This window comes from Leptonotus elevatus, chromosome 16 (genome assembly GCF_054856555.1).
Source record: "Leptonotus elevatus isolate MCC_2025b chromosome 16, RoL_Lele_1.0, whole genome shotgun sequence".
Taxonomy (NCBI): domain Eukaryota; kingdom Metazoa; phylum Chordata; class Actinopteri; order Syngnathiformes; family Syngnathidae; genus Leptonotus; species Leptonotus elevatus.
The window spans coordinates 11,569,791-11,591,024 of NC_141254.1; the positions used below are offsets into that span (position 1 = coordinate 11,569,791).

At 40.6% G+C, this 21,234-nt stretch overlaps 6 protein-coding genes across 12 annotated transcripts in view; 1 reads left to right on the forward strand and 5 right to left on the reverse strand.

The window, feature by feature from the left end:
* arhgap42a (Rho GTPase activating protein 42a) overlaps nucleotides 1–1,164 on the reverse strand; it is an 18,563-nt gene extending 17,399 nt beyond the window's left edge. Inside the window, exon 1 of the mRNA XM_086098920.1 lies at nucleotides 550–1,164. Coding sequence (XP_085955046.1) covers nucleotides 550–703 — 154 coding nt within the window. The 5' untranslated portion in view covers nucleotides 704–1,164. The remainder of the gene's footprint in view (nucleotides 1–549) is intronic.
* A 202-nt stretch (nucleotides 1,165–1,366) lies between these two features.
* LOC147160745 (uncharacterized) lies at nucleotides 1,367–8,868 on the forward strand. Of its 2 annotated transcripts, none has more exons than XM_086098935.1 (4): nucleotides 1,367–1,921; nucleotides 3,425–3,776; nucleotides 3,856–3,976; nucleotides 8,393–8,868. In XM_086098935.1, the coding sequence occupies exons 1-3, from the start codon at nucleotides 1,897–1,899 to the stop codon at nucleotides 3,974–3,976; spliced, it is 498 nt and encodes a 165-aa protein (XP_085955061.1). In that variant the 5' UTR covers nucleotides 1,367–1,896; the 3' UTR covers nucleotides 8,393–8,868. The 2 variants fall into 2 exon arrangements, with proteins under 2 accessions (XP_085955061.1, XP_085955060.1); XM_086098934.1 differs by having other exon boundaries at nucleotides 1,368–2,803.
* On the reverse strand, nucleotides 4,378–5,510 carry snrnp35 (small nuclear ribonucleoprotein 35 (U11/U12)). Its single transcript, XM_086098933.1, has one exon. It carries the CDS (start codon nucleotides 5,425–5,427, stop codon nucleotides 4,753–4,755), a length of 675 nt encoding a protein of 224 aa, XP_085955059.1. The 5' UTR covers nucleotides 5,428–5,510; the 3' UTR covers nucleotides 4,378–4,752.
* Nucleotides 5,910–9,712, reverse strand: bud13 (BUD13 homolog). 2 transcript variants are annotated; one of them, XM_086098932.1, is made up of 9 exons: nucleotides 9,368–9,712; nucleotides 9,129–9,216; nucleotides 8,690–8,774; nucleotides 8,309–8,610; nucleotides 7,767–7,875; nucleotides 7,538–7,676; nucleotides 6,778–6,962; nucleotides 6,618–6,699; nucleotides 5,910–6,163 (listed from the first exon to the last, which is right to left on the reverse strand). In XM_086098932.1, the coding sequence occupies exons 1-9, from the start codon at nucleotides 9,505–9,507 to the stop codon at nucleotides 6,070–6,072; spliced, it is 1,224 nt and encodes a 407-aa protein (XP_085955058.1). In that variant the 5' UTR covers nucleotides 9,508–9,712; the 3' UTR covers nucleotides 5,910–6,069. The 2 variants fall into 2 exon arrangements, with proteins under 2 accessions (XP_085955058.1, XP_085955057.1); XM_086098931.1 differs by having other exon boundaries at nucleotides 8,309–8,613; nucleotides 9,368–9,689.
* Nucleotides 9,713–10,323: 611 nt separating this feature from the next.
* LOC147160748 (thy-1 membrane glycoprotein) lies at nucleotides 10,324–12,103 on the reverse strand. Of its 3 annotated transcripts, XM_086098937.1 has the most exons (5): nucleotides 12,054–12,085; nucleotides 11,741–11,807; nucleotides 11,198–11,253; nucleotides 10,804–11,133; nucleotides 10,324–10,742 (listed from the first exon to the last, which is right to left on the reverse strand). In XM_086098937.1, exons 3-5 carry the CDS (start codon nucleotides 11,247–11,249, stop codon nucleotides 10,657–10,659), a joined length of 468 nt encoding a protein of 155 aa, XP_085955063.1. In that variant the 5' UTR covers nucleotides 11,250–11,253; nucleotides 11,741–11,807; nucleotides 12,054–12,085; the 3' UTR covers nucleotides 10,324–10,656. The 3 variants fall into 3 exon arrangements, with proteins under 3 accessions (XP_085955063.1, XP_085955062.1, XP_085955064.1); XM_086098936.1 differs by having other exon boundaries at nucleotides 11,741–12,088; XM_086098938.1 differs by lacking the exon at nucleotides 11,198–11,253 and having other exon boundaries at nucleotides 11,741–12,103.
* On the reverse strand, nucleotides 11,762–21,221 carry LOC147160749 (scaffold protein ILK-like). Of its 3 annotated transcripts, none has more exons than XM_086098927.1 (14): nucleotides 21,063–21,221; nucleotides 20,829–20,973; nucleotides 17,741–17,906; nucleotides 17,571–17,666; nucleotides 16,380–16,476; nucleotides 16,208–16,291; nucleotides 16,039–16,124; nucleotides 15,849–15,958; nucleotides 15,612–15,739; nucleotides 15,407–15,528; nucleotides 13,840–13,939; nucleotides 13,621–13,751; nucleotides 12,381–13,555; nucleotides 11,766–11,807 (listed from the first exon to the last, which is right to left on the reverse strand). In XM_086098927.1, exons 2-13 carry the CDS (start codon nucleotides 20,915–20,917, stop codon nucleotides 13,406–13,408), a joined length of 1,359 nt encoding a protein of 452 aa, XP_085955053.1. In that variant the 5' UTR covers nucleotides 20,918–20,973; nucleotides 21,063–21,221; the 3' UTR covers nucleotides 11,766–11,807; nucleotides 12,381–13,405. The 3 variants fall into 3 exon arrangements, with proteins under 3 accessions (XP_085955056.1, XP_085955053.1, XP_085955055.1); XM_086098929.1 differs by having other exon boundaries at nucleotides 20,829–20,994; nucleotides 21,063–21,193; XM_086098930.1 differs by lacking the exon at nucleotides 21,063–21,221 and having other exon boundaries at nucleotides 11,762–11,807; nucleotides 20,829–20,949.
* Between the last annotated feature and the right edge of the window lie 13 nt (nucleotides 21,222–21,234).

Genomic DNA, 21,234 nt, shown 5'->3' on the forward strand with positions numbered 1-21,234 from the left:
TCAAATCGATTTTGGAAATCTGAATTGATACCCAGCCCTACCTGATGGAGTAATAAAAACAGGACTGTAGAAGTAATAGTGACAGTAAAAGCTTCAATATTGGTTGCAGTAGCCTACTAAAAGTACAGGCAGCCACGGTAGACATTGTTGCATTTCTAAATGTAACGACTGTAAGTACTAAAAGCAAAAGTACGTATGATAAAAGTAGTCAGAAAAAGTTGCAGGATCATTTGAGTATTAGCATTTCGTTTCACAAAGACCCTTTTGCGGACCACTCTTGTGGTTTCTCTGGGGCCATCTATGTCCCGCATTCCACATGTTGAGAAACAACGACTTCAAATAAACAAGGTATGATGATGATGATAATAATTACAATAAATAACAATGTCATTATAAAATTTTAAAAGACTGTAAATGTCTTTCGGGCTATAAAACCGATGAAGGGGCAGTCAAAACCAGCATGTATGTTGATGGACTTTCAAGAGCAGCCTTGAAAGAAGCCACTTGAACATGGCAATAAATACAATCTTGTACACCAATGCAGCTTACTTCTGAGTGCCGATATGAGCATGCTTCCATCCTTGATGAGATCTTTGATAAACCTGTTGGTTCTTTCCAGCTCGATCTCGTGGCACTGGAGCCTCTCTCGGAACTCGGGACTGTCTACGAAGGAGTCGCTGAACTCCAGCGTCGGCAGACCCATCCTAGCAACTCAATGGGCGGCGAGGAGGGCACAAACTACGCCGAAAAGGACGCCGAAAGGGACGCCGAAGGTCCGGTCGGGACGGCACCGAGGCTCGCTGGGAACGTCCGGGTTATAAGTTTGCTCCGCTTGTCCTCTTTTTTCATGCCTTTCTCCGCTTTTTTTTTCTCTCCTCTCTCCCCCCTCGCTCGTTCCGCTCGCCACTTCCGGGCAGTCGAGCGGCGTTGACAGACCAGTTTTTTTTTTTTTTGCGTGTGTGTGACAAAAATAAAAAGATGGAAATAAACGGTAAACTCCGGTTGGGGGATTCGCAGAGACGTCCTCGCTATAAGTAAATGCTGAAAGTGCGCGACGAGTGGGAGCGGAGCAGGATGCGACTTCGGTTAAAAATAAATCAAAAGAAGCGCTTGGCAAAGAATGTGACGCTGCTAGCTTAAGAGGCTCGAGTGGAAGGCTGGTTACTATGGGGACGAGAGACTCCTGCTGGCGCCTCGTGAAACAAACTACCAGTACCACTTCTCACAATTGCTTGGAATCTAGTAGTTTCAAACTACTACTACCACCACCACTCATTTTATTCGCCGTATGGACAATTCCGAACATCCGGGGAGTTCTGATACTTGCGCACCTTACACGGTGAAAACAAATGGCGTATTGTTGCTTTTGTCTGTTACTACTACTACTACTACTCCACAAGTTCTTACAACTAGACACTGCTCAATGTGGAGATTCAAGTACGAGTAGTAGTTTTAGTACTAATAGTAATAGTCAAAGTTAAGAGTAGTTTTGTTTGAATGTAAGTTGCACTATTAATTGTAGTATCAAAAGTACTGCCGGTTGTTGTATAGTACCAGTTGTAATAGTAGTACTAAAAGTAGTGGTTCGTGTTAAAGTAGTCATATTAAGTGTATTTGTGCCAGTTTTAGTGACAGTAGCTCTAAAATAGGCAAGGCAAATGTACTGTATTCATATATATCATACACATGGCAACTCAATGCACCTCACACAATCAAATGCACAACATAAAAACATTTACAGATAGATCATCCATCCATTATCCGAACCGCATGATGTAGACAATTCAAAGACAACAAAAGCTGTACTCATAGCAAAGCCATAGTGGTAGTAGTTATCTTAGTAGGAAGAGCAAAAAAAAAAAAGTACTGTAGTATTAGTTGTAGTGCTAAAGGTAAATGATAAGTAGGAGTTATAGCAAAGGTAAGACTATTAGTTTTAATATTCAAAATAGAAGAAGTGGTCATTGTAATAGTAATATCTGTTGGATTTCTAGCATTAGTATTACTGCTAAACATATAGTATATGTTTTAAAAGTAGTACTGTAATACCAATTGTGCACCAAGTATCACTATGTCCTGTCCTCGCAATATAACGTATACAATTCAAAGGACATATAATCATACGTCATGAGTGTAAAAACAGCACGCTATCACGCGTTTGCTCGGCTTCTTTGTATTATCTGTCATTGCGACAGCAGTGTACAGTACTCACTGGAATATGGGTCAAAGTGCACCTCCCGCATAACACAAACATGTAATTGTAATTACAACACAAACACTGTAAGGGAAAAAAACTGCCATTTTCCATGCATACTCAAAATATTTATTAAAAACTAATAGGATGTTTTCTTCAGAAAACCCCTTCAAGGCTGGAACAGGTCTTGTGGTAGATAAATAAACTCATTCGGGATTGATGCCAGCTGCTCGGCGGCAAAGAAAGACGCATTACTGACAGACGGCCAAAGGCTTCGAGGAAACCACTGAATGTTTTCCTGGCTCGCAGCCGCACCATATTCCACTACACTACTGCTGTCATAGCAATGACGAAGCTGCTTTATTGTCTCACTGTGCCTGCTACGCCATGACGACTACAGTAAACAGGATTGATAGAGCAAAAGTATTAAACAGGCTACTGAGATTGTAACTTACAACTCAGTAGTCTAGTAACATACAGAGAGGCTCAGATGACACGGTATGGAACAATCAGAGAACATTTTCATTGAAAACCTGCAACATGCCAAGCACCGTCGCAACTTCTTTCTGCGGGCTCGACCATACAGGGGGGAACTTCCCACAGTGGCAGGTGAGATTGGTGGGTCTTGAAACGGATTGTCCTTCCAAGATTCTTGTTCTACCATAGAACAATAACATAACCAGTTTGAGAAACAAAAGCAGTAGAGCTTACTTAAGTGATCTTGTGTCAGAAAATATCTGCGGATTTGTGTTCAGAACCGGTTAATCCAGTGTACCCTACCTTGTGCCACCTGTGTCAGATATTCTACCATGAAGCTGTGATCATGGGTTGTCCGAGACCTAGAACCGGTAAAGCAGACCTCAATAATTTCAAGGATATTGTCAAGTTATCTCTGAAGATGTCTGAGAATTGGAAGCCACATAGTGTTTGATGTAATTTTAACCAGTAGCATTCATTTTCTGCTGTAGAACAATTGTCAGGGAAATTCAGAAAAGGATCGTCTTGGAACTGGAACTGGAAAAGAAGACAAAAAAAAAAAGAGCTGTAAGACTGATTAGAATTTTGGAAGCTGGTCTGTTGAGCATACCTGGATGCCATTCAAAACCAGCACCATTTTTTGTTATTCAATTGACTGGGAAACTGGCAATAACGTCCCTTGTTCTGCAATTGAACAACAGTCCCAGAAGGTTACACGAGGACTGATTACATTAACCCCTTCTTATCCTGCAGGCTTTCTCCTCTACCCGGACACCCCTGCCAAGATGGAGACCACGTCTCGAGAGGCTTTCTGCTTCAGGGCTGTCCCGCCACGAGACAGCGGAAAAGGTCGCACTTCCCTGCCAGGTGCTCAGAACTCGCGGCAGGAGACCCGCCAGTCCCGTCCGGTGTCCTCGAGACAAACAGGAAGTGGAAAGAGCATACATCAAGAGACAGATGCGCAAGCAGACATCTGTCATCCAAACCAAGATCCAGAGATGCTGTCTCAGTACCAGAAGGACTTCCCTCCTCCGTCGTCCTGGCGCAGGAGGAGAACTCCGGCCTTGCCACAGGCAGACAACATTGGCATCAACCCAGCTTTCAGGTGAGGACTATGGTCAGATGGTTGGAGACACTTGCCCATGCTTGCTAATTACTGTCGCCAAATGTTTTGATTGGTGCAGAATCGAGTTTGGGACGGTCCACAGGGAGGCGTACCCCAATTGGCACGACCCCTATACTGGAGGGGCCAGGTCCACCGTCACTGAACGCCTTTCTAGTAACACCAGTGGGACACTTCATTAGGTATGAAAATACTTGGTAAATTATACTAAAAAAGCTTTAGAGACAATTGCTCTCACTTTATGAGCAAATGGTACTTCATTTATATGGCGCTTTTCCACCTTACAAGGCCCTCAAAGCGCTTTACATTTGACTATTCATTCACCTACGGATGACGCAACATCAGGGGCCTGTGACAATCATTGGTACTTTAACTTAACTGGGGGTTCAGTAGCTTGCTCAAGGATACTACGATGCTGTCACAGTGGCATGGGATCGAACCCCCAACCTATGGTTGGGAGGCAACCACTCTACCACTGATCGAGCCACCCGCCCCAGTGGAGGTGTATCTAAAATTGACACTTATAAATACAATTTTGCCCGACCACAAGCTAGATTTAGTCAAAAAATAAACCAAATGAACCTGATCTAACTGAACTAGTATTTATTTTATGTCAAATCAAAGTGATAATGTCAAAGCATTTCAAAAGCAGTCACACTCTGGTCAATAAGATTTCTCATAAATGGTATAAATAACCATGCTGCCCACAGCCACTAGGGGGCAGATTGTGATAAAATATAAACTATGATGTTGTGATGCAGTTTCCGGATTGTAACGTCAAGATGTGTGACTGAACAACTACTTTCACAAACTTTTAATATGGCTCATACAAGAACACCAAATTTTACAAATATACATTGAAATGTTGCATAAACAATGAGGGGGTGATAAAAACGCAAAATCACATTAAACAAAACAAAAAAAAAAGGAAAAGAAAAAAGGAAACAATAGTCCACTTTCATCTCCTGTCTCGCTGCCTGCTCCTGTCTCGGTAGCGGCTGTCATCGTTCCCTCTGCTCCCCCACTCGTCTCGGTCTCGATTACCCCGATTGTCGCGGTCTCGCCGTCCGGATCTCTCCCACTCCCTGCGCCCGCCACCCGACCACTCCTGCTGCAATGGTCTGGCACTGAGATTGATGGGCTTCCGGAAGGGTCTATCCCTGCCGCCGAAGCGCAGCTGGCCGGACTCCTTCTTGCCCCCTAGCCCGCCGCCGAGCCGCCTGGGGATCCAGCCTTTGAGGGTTCGCTCCAGCTCGAAATCCACGAACAACTCCTGCTGGTCGACCACCAGTTTGTTAGCGTCCCGGCGTGCTCGCACCACGGCCCGCTCCTCCTTGTACTCGACGAAGGCGTAGCGCTTGGAGAAGCCGGTGACCACATCGCGAACCAGCCGGAGCCGCTTAATGTCACCAAATTTTGAGAATACCTGGTGCAGTTTCTCCTCGGTGGTCATCGGGTTGAGTCGAGCCACGTAGAGAGTGAGCAGCGGGTCTCCCACGACGCTTTTGTTTGGCTTGTAGCGGGCGCACATTGCCCTCCACACGGCTCGGTCGTGGGGTTCCACGTCGGTGCCGTCGATGCTGCCGGCTTTGAGCGGGTCGTACACCTTGGCGATGGGGTTCCAGTCCGCCATTTCGTGTCGGTTTTGTTTGCTTACGTGCCGTAAACTGAAAACATCCGCGTAGCTTTTTGGTTCCGCTTGAGCGTCTACACAAAAACAGTCCGATGGGAAACAAATGTACCACCAAAGGTTCTTATCTACTAAAATTACCTTATTCATTTGATTAAAATCCATCCATCCATTTTCTGAACCTTCAAGGGTAAAGTCAGATCTGCTTTTAAACAGACAATATCGCTCCATTTTAATCCAAATTATTATAGCAGTTGTAAATGTTCCTATGTATATTACAGTTACACCACAACTAGCAATTATATATTAAATATAGGAAATACGGCAAACCTTGTTTAGATTTTAGCTTTAATTGAAATGTATATTACAAAAATACATAAAAGATAATTGTTTTTATTTTTGTTCCAATGCATGATGTATTTAAATGAAAAATCTTGCTGTCTATCATTCCGGATGTGAAATGAACACAAGGCTTTACAAGACACTTCTTTACAAACTCAAATGATTTAATAAATCAATAAAAACAGTGAAAAATATCTGTTCTCCACATAGTGTAATAACTATTTACAACATCAGGAAATGATGCTTCACTTCACCGCTATGTACAGGCCGTCGTGTCTTTTGTCAAACCTAACAGTCTTGTGTCTACATGTCCTCCACACTCCATTTATAGGCTTCCTCCTGAAGTGCTTTTTTGTCTGCGATCCTCGTGTAGCGCTTCTGCTCAAAACCATTGGACCTGCCCAACACACAATGAATGAATGTTTAAAAGTACAGCAAAACCTTACAGTCATAATCTTCTCAAAAAAAGTACACCTTGAAAATTAACAAATGTATTTCACTCGCATGATCATCATCTTTCCCAATTATTTCTCTAGCCTTTCAAATAAAACCTAACAAAAAAAATTAGATTTTATGAAAGCAGTGATGTATAATATTGCTCATTTAAAAATATTGCTCATGAAATAGAATGTAACTTTTTGCACATCACGATGAATTCATTTCGATTGTACTGCACTTTCTGGTGAGCTCGCTTTGGCCACCTGGGGGCAGTACAATACAGACATACATGAAGATAGTCAAAACAGTAAGCTGCAGTAATAAAGAAGATTAAAGTACCGTAGTCTAAATTTGGCAATACACAATCACACACACAATCTGCCAAACTGCTGCTTATGTTTCACGAATTGTACCTGTTGACGCCATCCCAGCGATGTCCTGGTAAAATGTTGAACCTGTTGGGAGGTGGAGGAGGGCCTCTATATTGAGGTTTATCTGAAAAAACAAAACAAAAAAAAAAACATCAACATTGTCCTAAAAATCGTTTAGGGAATAGGTCATCTTTGGTGTTACCTTTAACCCCGTGCGTCTTGCGCTCCTTCTTGCGCCGCAACATGGCCGCCATGGGATCTCCGTCCCTCACCTGTTCCCTCAGCATGCGATCCAGGTCCTCGTCATCGTAGTTGCGCGCCAGCGGCTTCTGGGCCTCGCGCACGGCATCCTCCAGACGCTGCTGCTCCATCTGACCCTGAGCAAGCCTAAAAGCCATTGCATTTGCATGTATGAGATTTCAGAGTAAGGTTTTAAACCAGGGATAGGTTTAAAAGTTTGAAATAAGAGTATGAAAAGAGGGGTTCACGGCAAATTTAGGGTTTTGACATTGGGTTAGGTAGGTTTTCAAATTTGGTTTTGGAGCTCGGGTTTGGGTTTCAAGTTGATCCATCCATGGGTTAAGGGTTCAAACAAGAGTTTGACTTTCAAGCCACGGTTAGTGTTTACAATTAGGGTTTCAAGCCTGCATTACAGTTTCAAAGTAAGTTTTTAATATAGGGTTAAGGCTTCAAGCATGGGTTAGGATTTCAAGACAAAATTAGGGTTTCAAATTACGGTTTTAAACAAGGGCTGAGATTTCAAATAAGGGTTTCAAGCCATGGTTATGGTTTTAAGCCATATTAAGTTTCAAATTAAGGTGCCAAGCATGGCTTAGGGTTTTGAACGAAGCTCAGATTTTCACATGGGGGATTTGTGCCTGAGATGGGGTTTCAAGTCAGTGTCTCATATGAGGGTTTCAAGCCAAGGTTATGGTTTCAGTGTTTCCAAGCCCCACACTCACCCTTTCCCCCACTGAGCGTATTTCTCATCCTTTGCGGCTTTTTCTCCAGCTTTCCTTTTCTGTTCTTCCCGCTCCGACTCCAGATCTCGCTTTTTGCCGCTCTTGTCTCGAAACACCGTCTGAGCGTGGCGGGATGCGTCTGGCAATACGCATGTGTGAATACATCATGTTATCAACATACTGTTTCTTGCAACAAATAACTCATAAATATGAGTAACATAATGCTGACTTTCAAGCTCCTTGTTGTTTCCGTCCCTGCGTCGTGCCTCTTCTTTCTCCTTACGTAGAACATCGGAGGAAACCAGACCCGCCTTTCCGCCCGAAAGCATACTGTTGCCCTGGCAACAACAATAACATTTCAAAATGGCCACCAAATAACGAGCCACACTAGGGAAGGTGATTGACGTCTAAAGACCACTTTGTTCTTTAGTATTTATTTAACTTTACAACAAAGTAGACATTTTAATAATAATAAAAAAATACTTTTGAAGCTAAATCAGATTTTTTTCAAATGGCAAAAATGGGCTGACTTTTTTTTAAGGTGGAGATATATTATTAGTATGTCATTATTTTTGTCTTATGTATTAAGAATGTGTAAATAAATAAACAATCTGAGAATATTGTCTGATGTTTTGCCGTAAAAGAGTGCCAGATTATAAAAGAGCTAATATTAAATTAATCTATCGGGCTCTAAATAATAATAAATTGCTTTATAGAGTGCTTTCAGTCAAAGTTACTTGTTTCAGTCACAGATGACAAACAGACTTTCACCTCCGTTTGTGCGTTCCTACGAGGAGGCGATAGGTCATCATCTGACACTTTTCCACCGTGCCTTCCCCATCTGGGCGGTGACAGGTCCGAGTCAGAATCCCGTCGTCCCTTCTGCTGCTTCTTCCTCCTTGGCGGCGACATGTCAGGAGAATCGTGGCGTTTTTTCCTTGGTGGTGATATGTCAGGAGAATCGTGGCGAGGTCTCCTCGGAAGGGAAGCGTCCGGAGAGTCGTGTCGGGATTTTCTGCCCGACGACTGCTCGGGTAAGTCTCCTGATTGGATGTCCTCTTCTTCATTTTCATCTTCTAGAATGTAACACAACTCTCATAAAGTATACTTACACATATACATGTATTTTCACCCCAAAACAAAATGGCTGACCTCCAATGACTTTCCACCTAGAGCTGCTTCGGAAGATTTCCAGCATCCTGACGTCATCGGGGCGTTCGTCAATTACTTCAGCAATCTGATTGGACAATACCAAGCAGTGGGTGGGTCAATTAAAAATGTTTATGATGATAGTAATATCAGTCAATAATACCAGAGGAATGGGATCAATACTTTCATAGGGAAAAAAAAAGAATAAATTGTTTCTTTCAAGTCAATGCTTTTGGTGGGTTTGGTTATTTACACTCATTAACATTAACATAACATTTTTATTTTAAAGCAAAGAAAAGAAGTGCAATGAAGTGGGACATTTTAATTATTTTGATTTCATTTGAAGTTTTAATCCAGGGTTTGGGGTTTAAATGACGAATTTTAAACTAGATTTATGTTTTGGAATTAAAGTTTCAAGATAAGGTTAAGGTTTGCGTCTTACCATGGGTGCTTCCTCGTCGTCCTCTTCATCCTCATTTTCCTCGGCCACCGTCTGTTTCCAATCTATATCATCGTCTACTATTTTGAGTCTTAAATAAGACAAAGACACAAAAAGGACTAGAAACCATTCTCTCAATCATAAAGAAAAATGCGACGTGATGCACAGCTAACGAATGTTAGCATCTAGCTGCTATTGAAACGCACACAACAGGAGAGAAACAGTTCGACGTAAAAACTCACCCTTTTCCCGGAATTTTACGCCGCTTCTTTTTGAGTTTCTCCTTAGACTTTTTGGCGTTGTCATCATTGGACAAATAGCGTTTTAGATACTCCGCTTTGGATAATTCTGCTCCTTTGATGCTATCAGTGGAGGCAGCCATTTTGATATGGGGCAACTACGGAAACAGCAGAGTGTCATACTACCACCCGACCAGTGCGAGGCTTAACGAATAACGAGTAATATATTGAACATAGCGATAACGGCCAAATTTGGAGCGTTTATACATTCTTTATAGTTAATCGGATAATAATAGTTTCATACGCAATACTATCTTATATGAGCATGCTGGCATTTGCTTGTGAATTTATTTTTGATATTTGCCAGTCGTGGCAGCCATCATAATGGGCAACTACGGAAGTCATGGGGTGTCAAAAATATCCTACGTACGTACGTAATAAACGTAGAGGGCGTATGCTGTTATTAAATTCATTTTAGTAATCAGGGTTTATTTATAGTTTGCTTAATTTACGACTTCAATTAATTTATTAATGATTTCTTTCCATATTACATAACAATCCATGATCAATGGATTGGTTAGCTGCGACTAAAGTAATACATGTCTCATTCAGTACATAAAACGTTAAGTGTATTTTTGAAACTGAATGAAATTAATGAGGAGTTATTAAATTGTTTCAGATTTTAACGACGGACTAATTTAGGGTCACCATATTCCCATTTCCCCCCTCCCCCATCCCCGAAAAAAAAAGAGGACACTTGCAGTTACACAGTGTACTTCACGTCCTATTAGTCACGCAATGTCAACCGGACATTTTCATGAATTTATAAAAACCCCGGACACCAAACAGGACGTAAGAAAATAGCACGTCCTCCCAAAAGAGCACCTTAGGCTAACTGTATTTACATTTGGCCCGAAAACTAGATACAGTAGATGTTATTAAAACAGGTCACATTTCTGTCATTTTATGATTTTATTTGCTTGAATTAAAACAATCAGTACATCTTCCAAAGTCATGTTCACATTGTAACTTAAAATTAAAGTTGAACAAATCTATAAATAACTGCAGAACATGTCATTAGTATGAATTCTCTATTGCCTACGACATATGAGACGCATGCAAGATGGTACAGTATAATTGCATGGAGCTTTATGGTTGTGAAAAGATACTTGTGGTAACAGGGGTCAAAGTTAAATACAACTGAACAATACATAGGAAATAAAAAGTTTTAACCACTGTAATATTTTGCACAATTTGGACATTTACACTTTGAGAATTATTATTTTAGGTCATTACAAGTAAGGGTATAAAAACAGGATGGCAACAATCCAGGAGCTCTGCAGAAACATGCTGACAGCCCCGCATTGGACGAGATGATCTGCAAAAGAAGGAGAAGATGAAGAAAAATGACTCCAAATGTTCTCTCTCCCTGCACTCACCTCTCTTCACATTAACGCTCGCTCCCTCCCCGGTTATCTTGCACATGTAGGTGGTGTTGTGTGGCAGCTTGTCCCGGTAGCCGCTCAATGTCAACCTGTAGCCATGCGGCTCCACCTCCGTCACGTGGCTCACTTGCCTGAACTCCGCCTCCGCTGCCAGGCCGGACACATTGGCATTGATGAGTGATTGCTTGGAGCCTGATGACCAGGAGAACTCATAGCTGTTAATCTTATTGGTCTTGGCCTTGACCAGGCAGTCCACCCGCAGGTCACCGTCATCTTCCTCGCACACTGTGATAAGGTCGCACCACGCCGGCATCAGCAACACTGCTGTAAAAGGGGAAAAAAAAGTACTTGAACCCTTATAGACACTCCTTTGCAATATTCCCCTCACCTCCTAGCATGCCGAACACAAACAGATGCTGGAGCATGATGGAAAGCATCATCCAGCTGGGAAACATGAAAAAAGAGAACATTTTCATGAAAATGCTGGAAAGGATCACAAAACTGACACCATTACATTTAGGTAAAAAAGCAATGCAAATCCATCCATCTGCCAGGTAGTACAAACCCTAGAATTCACCCAGAATACATCCAGAATGGTTGACGGCTATGCTTCTTTAAGACTTTTTCAAGCATCCTGTATGATAGACATGTCCACTCAATTGCGTGTCAGTCAATGAAACTGGTGGGGCTAATTTTGTTTGTAACGTTGCCTTTAAGGCACTTTAAAACATACACCGTCAACTTTCATGCTAAACATTTAGCAGCAGTTTTTAAAATGAATTTATTGGCAAGTTAACACAACATTGTGCTGCCATCAAATCTGATCCACATGATCTGGATATTATTCAGTCTTAGTTTATTTTCTCCGATATCCCTTAGTTCCTTTTAAAATAGTAACTTAAATATAACATTTTTTTTTTTTTAGCCTTACCTGTGCTTCGGTGCAGGATGATGAAGCAAGTCTCAGCACTGCAGAGCAAAACACTGGATGGGGAGGGCTAAGAAGGGGAGGATGGCAAGAGAGAGGGATGAGGATGGATGGATGCCCGATGAAGGGCACCGGATAATAAAAAGTACTCGTCATCGCTATTGTTTCCCCAGCACTGCTCTATTTTGAATGTTGTACGAGGTACTGGATAACAACAACCCCACCATCACAGTCAGTTGTAACATTTACACAACACTATTTTGGTACCGATGCTGTGTCATCAGCTGAGCCGCTTCCATGGCTGGTAGATACTAACCTTGCTCTCGCAAGATGTATTCTCGCGGTATTTGTGAGTTCACAAACTCCTGAGAATATTGTGGAGAACTCCCTCGAGTAAAGCACCAATCACAAATTTGGCTATTGTCAGTATAGGTAGATACATACGAACGTGTGAAACAAAGAAATATGAGCATTTTTTTTATTTAAAGCAGCAAATACAATTAGTTACATGATCATGAAATTAATTAAAAAAAAAGATCTAAATAATAATAATAATAATAATTGTCGTCTGTCCCCAAAGTAGCTCCCTGTTACCAGTCCACCCTTATAAAAAGTCCGGTTGAACCAGAAAGTAGCCACTTACAAAACGTCGCACCAAAAGCGAACAAAAATCCAATATTTCACGACAAAGTCACACCACGTGGGGCTCTACGCTCTTATTCACGTCAAATTAGTTAAATAAACACCTGAACGTATATAACATGACTGTAAACGGTAAACGTTAACAAACATAATACATTAGATTCACACTGTCTATTGCTTAAGGCGGAACAATATACATTGAGGACAGAGACCGGCATGTGCCAAAGTAGTTACCCCCGAAAAAAAATATCCCTGCCGCGGGTTACGGTAAGCATGTTTATTTTTTATTTTTTATAAACGCATGAAGAAGACACGCGTGTTTTAGAAATAATGTTTTGTAGCAAGAAACATATTTATCGCAGATAAACAAAAGAAAGGCAATAACACGCTCGCATTCTGCAATGGACTCTAGGTGCGTTCAATGACCACGCACGCAGTAGGAAATCTTCACATTCATAGAAAAAGCTCAAACGATTGATGAACGTTAATGTTTTTCGTTTTTCTTCCATATGTTTGAAGTTTAAGGTTATGGTTAGGGAGGAACATTTTCCAAAAATCGCTACTTGTATGTGGTAAAACTTATAATTTCCAGCGGCAGGGGATACACATTTTTTCGGGAGTAACTATATGGCACAACACCGGAAGAATTTGGAGGACTCATTTTAAGTCATTATGTCCGCAGGTCATTTGTCATGTGTAAAAAAACAGAACAATACAAAAAAGTGACCAAAAAAACCCAAGTTGACACTTGAGATTGACACGAAAGGAAGAAAGAATGTCAAAGTAAACATTTGTCATAAATATAAAACTTTTATTGCATTGGTGGAGTGACAGCGTTACCTTTATACATATTTTGTTTTGGCTAATTAGGCCACTAAATAGTCCATCCACGAATTATAAAAAGGAATCAAAAAGCAAAAGCTTACACCTGAGACTGGAACGACAAGTAACAGATGTATGTTTACTGAGAAACGTGCGGTTTAAGTGACATGATGTACAGCGGCTGAGCAGATAGATGAGCGCGGTTCACTTGTCTTGCATTTTTTCCAAGATAGGCACGATCATGTCAAACTTGGGCCTCTTGGCGGGGTCCTCGTTCATGCACAGCCTCATCAGTTTGCAGATATGAGGCGAGATCCCTGGCGGGATGGTCGGACGCAGGCCCTCCAAAGCCACCTGAGAATAGATGGCGCGGTTACCGCATGTAGGGGAAACATAGAGCTGATTTTTGGCGTACTTGCCTTCATGCCAATCTCCATGGGCGAGAGGTGGGCAAAGGGCACTTCCCTGGTGACCAGCTCCCACAGGAGCACGGCAAAGCTCCACATATCGGTCGATCTCCTGTTGATGTCTTCCGAGCGCTTCTGGAGGGCTGAAATGTGACAAGATAGGTGTTTAAATGTCTTTATTTATGGGACATACATATGATGTGTTGGTAGAGAAAGGTATTACTGTACAACCTTCTGGGGCCATCCAGGCCGGAGAGTACATGCGTCCGGCACATTGGAAAGAGAACTTGGCGTCCGCCATGCTTATTCTGGCAGTCATGTCCTCATCAATCTGCCAATTGATAAGGATATCAGCTTGGAAAGAACTAGTGACTGACAGTTTGCAGATAGAAGTGTTGAAAACTACCTAAGAAGTGTAATAATGTTTTAATGTAATTTAATGTAGTCAGTTGACTTCAAATATTGTTTTAAGAATGTGAACATTTGTTAAATATATATTTGAAATGGAACTTTTTGAATAAAACATTTAATTTAATGGAATCTTTGAAATACTTGAAATATTGTTTCATTTTAGGTTCAATTAAATGTTGTAATATCAATTTATATTTGAATTAAAATTAGTTTTTGATATATATTTAATGTTTTATTTTATTATTATTTTTTAATGTTTTAAAATTGTAAGTGTGATTCAAATAATTTATTTTAATTTGATTATGGTAAATGATATAATATGAATTACATTATTTTAAATTTGTATTAAAACAAAATAATGTTTGTTTATTTTTTTTACTTTTAATTCATTTAAATCAAACTAGATAAAAATAGTTTAATAGATATTTCATTAAATGTTTACATTTTAATAAAAATATTAATTTCACTCACATTATTAAAAATATTCCTACTTGCATTTACATGCTTTTAATATTTTTAAATTTCTATTGATTATATTTATATTCAATTAAATTGTATTTTTTATTTAATTGTAATTCATCGCAATTTAGTTAATATAAAAAAAATATAAAAAAAAAGTGCAAAATGTAATAAAATCACTCAAACTACATGCTGATAAGCATACCTGCAATTAAACCAATTTTTATATTCATATTATATTATCATTATTATAACTCATTTAACTAATTTGCTTCCAAAATGTATAAATATGTTGTATTTTAAATATTACCAGTGTCCCAAATACGTATTCATACGGCTTTGATGCAGCCCCTGAACTGAAGAGAGCGGTTGAAGCAATGGTAGTTATTACAAAAGCGGCCAGCAGGTGGCAGCAGAGTATAAGAGATCAACCACTATTTTAAACAGATTTGTGAATAATGATGAAACTTATATATTCTGATGCTAATTGTTGCAAAACGTAAACAGACATAATTATACTTTTTTCCTGATGAAAGAAGAAACTTTCTTCTAGTATGTTCCATGTTTTTATAGCAATAGAACACAATATTCTGTGGGCCTTGCAAAATCAGTCAAAATCCAGTAAAACAGCCGGGAGCGAAGGGGGTTGCTTCAGTGGAAATGGCTGGGAGTGAATGAGTTCAAGCATTTTTTGGTTAATTTTACCATTTCCAAGTTCAAAAACAAGCTATTTAAACATACATTTCAAGCTTCTCCAACATGCTACATCACATTTGCATAAATAGACCTTTTCTGTATTCATAATGATTTTTTTTGTACATACATTTGATTCAGTATTCAACATAATCATCCTTGGGTGCCTATAAAACGGCAGTAAAAATCCAAGCCATGCAGAACTGAAGTGAAAATGAGGACTTTTCCGCCTCACCATGACGTGTCTGCTGTTCAGGTACAGCCGCGCGACCATGGGCTCCAGCGTGTGGAGGAAGGTCATGGCGCTGGCGACGTCCAACGCAAATTTGACCGCTTGGCTTTGGTCCACCACCAGAGCTGAAGACCACACGGGTAAAATACACACACATTTTTTGCTGCATGTTTTGATTCATCACACACACGAGAGGACGAAGACTCACTTGTGCCCTGGTGCAGGAGGTTGAAGAGGGATCCGTACGGCATGTAAGGGGTGATGATGATGGGGTGAGGGGCCGGGGGGGATTGACACGCTCCCAGAACTGGGAGGATGTTGGGGTGAGAGAAGATCCTGCACAAGAGTGTAATGACCCACAATGAACTCTACTCGATGATTGTGATGATTATTTGCGTTTTTTTTTTATTTAGTATTCTTTAATTGAGTTGGTTGAATAATTTACCGTAGTTTGGGGTGCTCCTCGCTGAAGTCTCTGCTCTTTCTGGTGCTCCACTCCCGCACCTGTAACACCTTCACCACCACATCGTCACCCTGCCAGCGACCCTGCCAACTCTATAACACACACACAGACACGAATAGACACTCGGCCACTTTTAAGACAGGACACAAATAAACACTTGGGGAACACGAACCTCTCCTGAGTGGTTTTCATTGATTTTCGCCAGCAGTGAAAGTTGCTTGTAATCAATGCCGGCCTGCTTGTTGAGGGTCCCGTTACCTCAAGACAAAATAATAATAACAAAGAGACATGAATTTACTTATGAAGAAACAAGTGTCCATGTGAATTGTGTGTTGACTGACGAGGCCTGGTCCTCATGGTGCCCTTCCAGAAGGTTTCCTTGTAAGGGACTTTGGCCAAACTCTGTCCCAGTTTTTCTGCTTTCTCTAAATCGATAAAACAGAGCAACACGTGCAAATGTGTCAATGCTTCCTTCAACGACAAAAAAAATCCTCATAATGTATCCACTCTGACCTTGAAGCAGTTGCCTGAGGTGAGGCTTGGCCTTGTCCAGTGGTGTCTGTCCGTACCTGTTGCACACGCACACCTGAGCGCCGCTCACCACCAGATCCTAAAAACACACATTGAGTTGGAGTCACTGAAGACAAAAAAGTGTAATAATAATATAAATGTACGGACTGTACATACCTCGTGACATTTAATAGTGGGTGTGAAAATTCTACACACTCCTTAAGTTGTACAGGTTATAGTCACATTAACAGTGAACTAAAAGCATTTATCTCATTAACAGGGGTGTGCAGACTTTTTAGCCACACTCTGCTGTTAAATATTTAATTACCTCATTCATTGGCAGCTTCAAACACAAAACAATAGATTTTTTTTAATGACAGTTTTCCATTTCACTTTTATTTATTTTTAATATAGTTAAAATTTTATTTTTTTATTATTATTATTATCATTATTATTATTATTATTTATTATCAGTTACATTTTATTGTAAAATACCATAATTGTGATCATTATTATGACATCATCCTTGTATGAAAGTTTATGCTCACTTTAAATTATTAAATTAAATTGATTAATTTAAAACAAAAATAGAAAAGCATAATAGTATAAAATTATAAAAAATAAAAAGTGAAAAAGATGCTGACAAATAAAAATTTTAAATAAATGATCAACCATGGATCAACAATGATATATAATATGATAATTTTAAAATTAAGTATATCAAATCAAAATATACTGTAATTAAAGAAATATACAATAGCAAAACCAGACATAAATATAACACAAATTTATAAACAATATGTACTATAAGGATGATGTGGTATGATAATGTCATATGGTAATATAACTATTTATAATATAACTACTGTGATTGTAAAAATAACTAACACAACAAAATCGAAAAGTGAACACTTTTAAATACTAATAATACAGTTTGTATACTGTATATGGTATATGCTGTAAGTGATATTAATTTATTGTAACAAACCAGTGTTGTTGCCATTTTTCTTCAGCAGGGGGCGTGCTGACTGTGTAGTGCAGAGCCGTATATGGAGAGAGTTTGGCCAACTCAGTGTGATTGATCAACTGCTGGTCACGCGGCATATGGACGCCATCTTGTTACCCTGCTGAAGCCGAGTTGGCCAAACTCTCTCTATATAGTCATATATAATAATATAATGTAATGTTGTGTACCTGTGCTACGGTCTCTTGCCCCCAGAAGCACGCGTAGTGCAGCGGCGTGTTCCCGTGTTCGTTGACTGTGTTGGGGTCCGCCTTGCATTGAATCAGCTGCGTGACATGAAGACGATGATGTCATTACATACGTACGACATCATTGGATTGCGTATGTGACCATGGCGTACCTTGGCCACGATGTCGGCGTGGCCGTGGCTGGACGCCAGATGCAAAGGGGTGTCATCGCCTCGGTTCATGACGTTGATGCGGGCGCCCCTCATGATGAGCATGTCCACTACCCCACCGCGTCCCTCCCGGCACGCCCAGTGCAGCGGACTGAAGCCGTGGTCGTCCCTGGCGAGAGCAAAAACCGTGTTACGCCTGTGGTTAAGCCCCCTTCATACGGTCTTTTTTAAGCTGGCTTTCCCCCAACTTTTCTCACGTTGCTGTTCTGTGTGAAAGGTACCGACAGGAAATGTGGGAGTCGAAGTAGATCAGCAAATTTCTCAGCTTTCTGATGGTGTCTGGGTGAAAGGGTATAACGGGAAGCTGGGACGTTAACACCTAACACTGGTTCTTCCTACCCTGTTGTGTTGAAAGCAACTGTAACTGTGAGGCAAATATTTTTAACGCACCCAATGTTAAGTCCCTTTCACAGGAACCTTTCACCTTCTTCCCAGCTTTATTCCGTGTCACCATTCTGTATAAAATGTATCGATACAAAATTGACATTTTCACAACTTTTGACGTAATATTTTAGGTGGGATGAATGTCTGCGTGAAAAGCATTCGTAGGAAGCCAGGAGTAGGGATATGTTTACCCCAGTCCACACTTTCTTCCCACCTCTAATACTACACTGAAAGATGGGATATTTTAATTTTGCATCGGTACCCTTTCACACAGAATGACATGGAATAAATGCTGGGGAAAAAACGGCTTTAAGTGTCCATGTGAAAGGGGCTTAACGTTGGATGTGTAAAATATGTTTTAACACATCGGGCAGGAGAAATGACGATGAGGTGTTAAACTTAACAGCTGATACTCATTTCTCCCACCCTCTTGTGTTAAAAGCAATTGCTGCTGCCTGACAGCTACTTTATAAATTCAAAGTATCACTGTTCTGTGTGAAAGATATAGACCATCTGCGAGGCAGGATAGTGACAGTATGAAAGGGTATACCGTATATTGGAAAGCTGGGACATGGCTATCTTAAGTTTAACACCCGCTACTCACTTCTTCCGCTGGGTTGTGTTAAAAACAATTGCTGTCACACAAGACCCTGGGTTCTGTTCATGTCACCCCTTCACACAGAGTACAGAGTCGGTATGTTAGGCAGAATCTCTGTGTGAAAGGGGCTTCAAAAATAAATGCCGCAAAAATCGAGAAGTTTTAACACCTTGCTCTCACTTGTAGCTGTGTGTGTGAATAGCTCCGCGTGAAAGGCAAAGGCAGATACATATGAGTGTTTTTTTTGGTCAGCTGATGTTCTTCACTCCTAATCTTTATTTAGACTCTGGTGCACGCTTCCTCACGCTGCGGGTGGCCTGAGGCCCACCAGCCGTCGGCCGCGCTGATAAACACGGCTGTGAAAAAGGGTCAGCCTGTCAGTCTTTTTACGTACGCTGGACAGCTGCCAGGCAGGCGTGTTGTTGGGGTAATCTCTCATTCACACACTCCCCGGATTTACTGCCTAAAAAGGACTTTGTGTGTCTTGTGTAGATTAATTCCAGTTGTTGTGTTTATTGTACACTTGCCGATTTATCGTGGGTAACTGGCAAGAGATGTCATCACATTAATTGTAGTACACATGTATTTTGTGCCTGCGTAATCGTATGTATCTGTCTGGGACCGAGCATTCCATGGATTTTTTTTTGTCTCTGCAGATTATTTCTAGTCATTGTGCAGCTATTGTGCAAGGTGGCTGTTATTTTGAATAACTGCTGAGAGGAGCAATCACACAAACAATAGTGTAGTACATTTAACATGAGCGTGTAGCTGAACGTGCCATGTTAATTTTTTGATTGTGTGGATTATTATGTAGAAGTCGTGTTCATTTTTATTGTGCAAGGTGGCTGTTATCATGAATAACTGGTGAGTGGCACAATCACACAAATGACTGCATATCATAATAAAAAAATTCACATTTGAATTAGTACGTGTTGGACATTTGTTTTAATGTGAATTATTTCAAGCCATTCTGTTCCTTTCTATTGTTCGAGGTGGCTGTTTTCTTGAATGACTACCAAGAGAAGTTATCAAATTATTCTTGACACATCCATTGTTGGTGCACATATGACGCAAGCCGTGACCATTTATTTACTCAGTGGATTATTTTTCATTGTTGTGTATATTTATATTGTGCAAGGTGGCTGCTATCATGATAGAGGAATGATCACATTAATTATATGACATTTATATTGAATGTTGGTGATACAGTAAACTTTTTTTTTTTTACATTGTGCATTATTTCTAGTCATTGTTTTTATTTAGATTGTGCAATGTGGCAGTGTACATGGTATTATAATAACATGACATGTATTTGACATAGATTTTTTTTGTACACTATGGATTATAATGGAGGAATAAACAAGCATTATGCATGTGCGGTAGCCTTTTTTTTCTTTCAATTTTATTGATTATTTCCTTATTTTTGTTAATTTCTATTGTGCAAGGTTCCGTTCATTAATTACGTGTGACCAAACCTACCTTGGACTTTTTTTGTTTTGTTGACTTTGTGAATTATTTCTACTCGAGTTGTTCTGTTTATTTCTGTTGTGTACGATGGTGGCTACCATGAATAATTGGATCATATAAATTTAAAATTACATTTAAAGCACCATGGATTTTTGTGGATTTTTTTTCCATTACACTTTAAATATACAGTTTGGGAGTTCCTAGCGTAAAGTGATGTCACACTGTGTGGATTCCTGAGCTATAAAAAGAATCCAGGAACGGCTGAGGGGCTGAAATATTCCCAAGCAGCTCATCATGAGTGCATTCCAGATGCAGTGATGGAAAACATGGGAAATAGTGACCAGTCCTTCTCCAGTTGGCCAGGCCCCGCCCACACAGGAAATGAAGGCTGTCAACATACAGTACATATATGGCCTGGCCTGGGAATGAGCTTCCTTTCAGGGAATGCTGCTATTATAATGACCTCGCGATGACATCATTAAAACTGTAGAAGACTGCATGCTCAGTATGGAAACTATTTGATGGCTCAGCCTGCCACACTCGTCAGGCTTTTCTTCTCCAAGTTTAGATTTGTCCACTCACCCTAAATTGAGGTCATTTTCTGTGTTGTCCAACCACAGACGAACTGCCACGGAGTTGCCCTCTCGACACAGTGTGAAGATATCATCCATGTTTACAGTGGGCTGCTCCTTTAATCCCGTTTGGTGTCTTGTCTGCGACAGGCAGCCTGAAATGAAATGCGGTTAGCCTGAAATGGACAGAGTTATGGTGGGAAAAAGCACAAACAAAAGGAACAAATGAATTAAATGAGTTTACCGTTACTGCTGCGTTTCCGTTTCCCACTCAGTCTTTAAAAGTTCTTCCCCATAAGCGAGGAAGCGCGGCGGGCGCGAGACTTGGCCCCGCCCCGGCGGTCGTTATCCAGTCGGCTGCGGTTTGGTTGGAAAGGCCGGTCCGGAATCATGGAGCTCGGTCGCCCCCTGGTGCG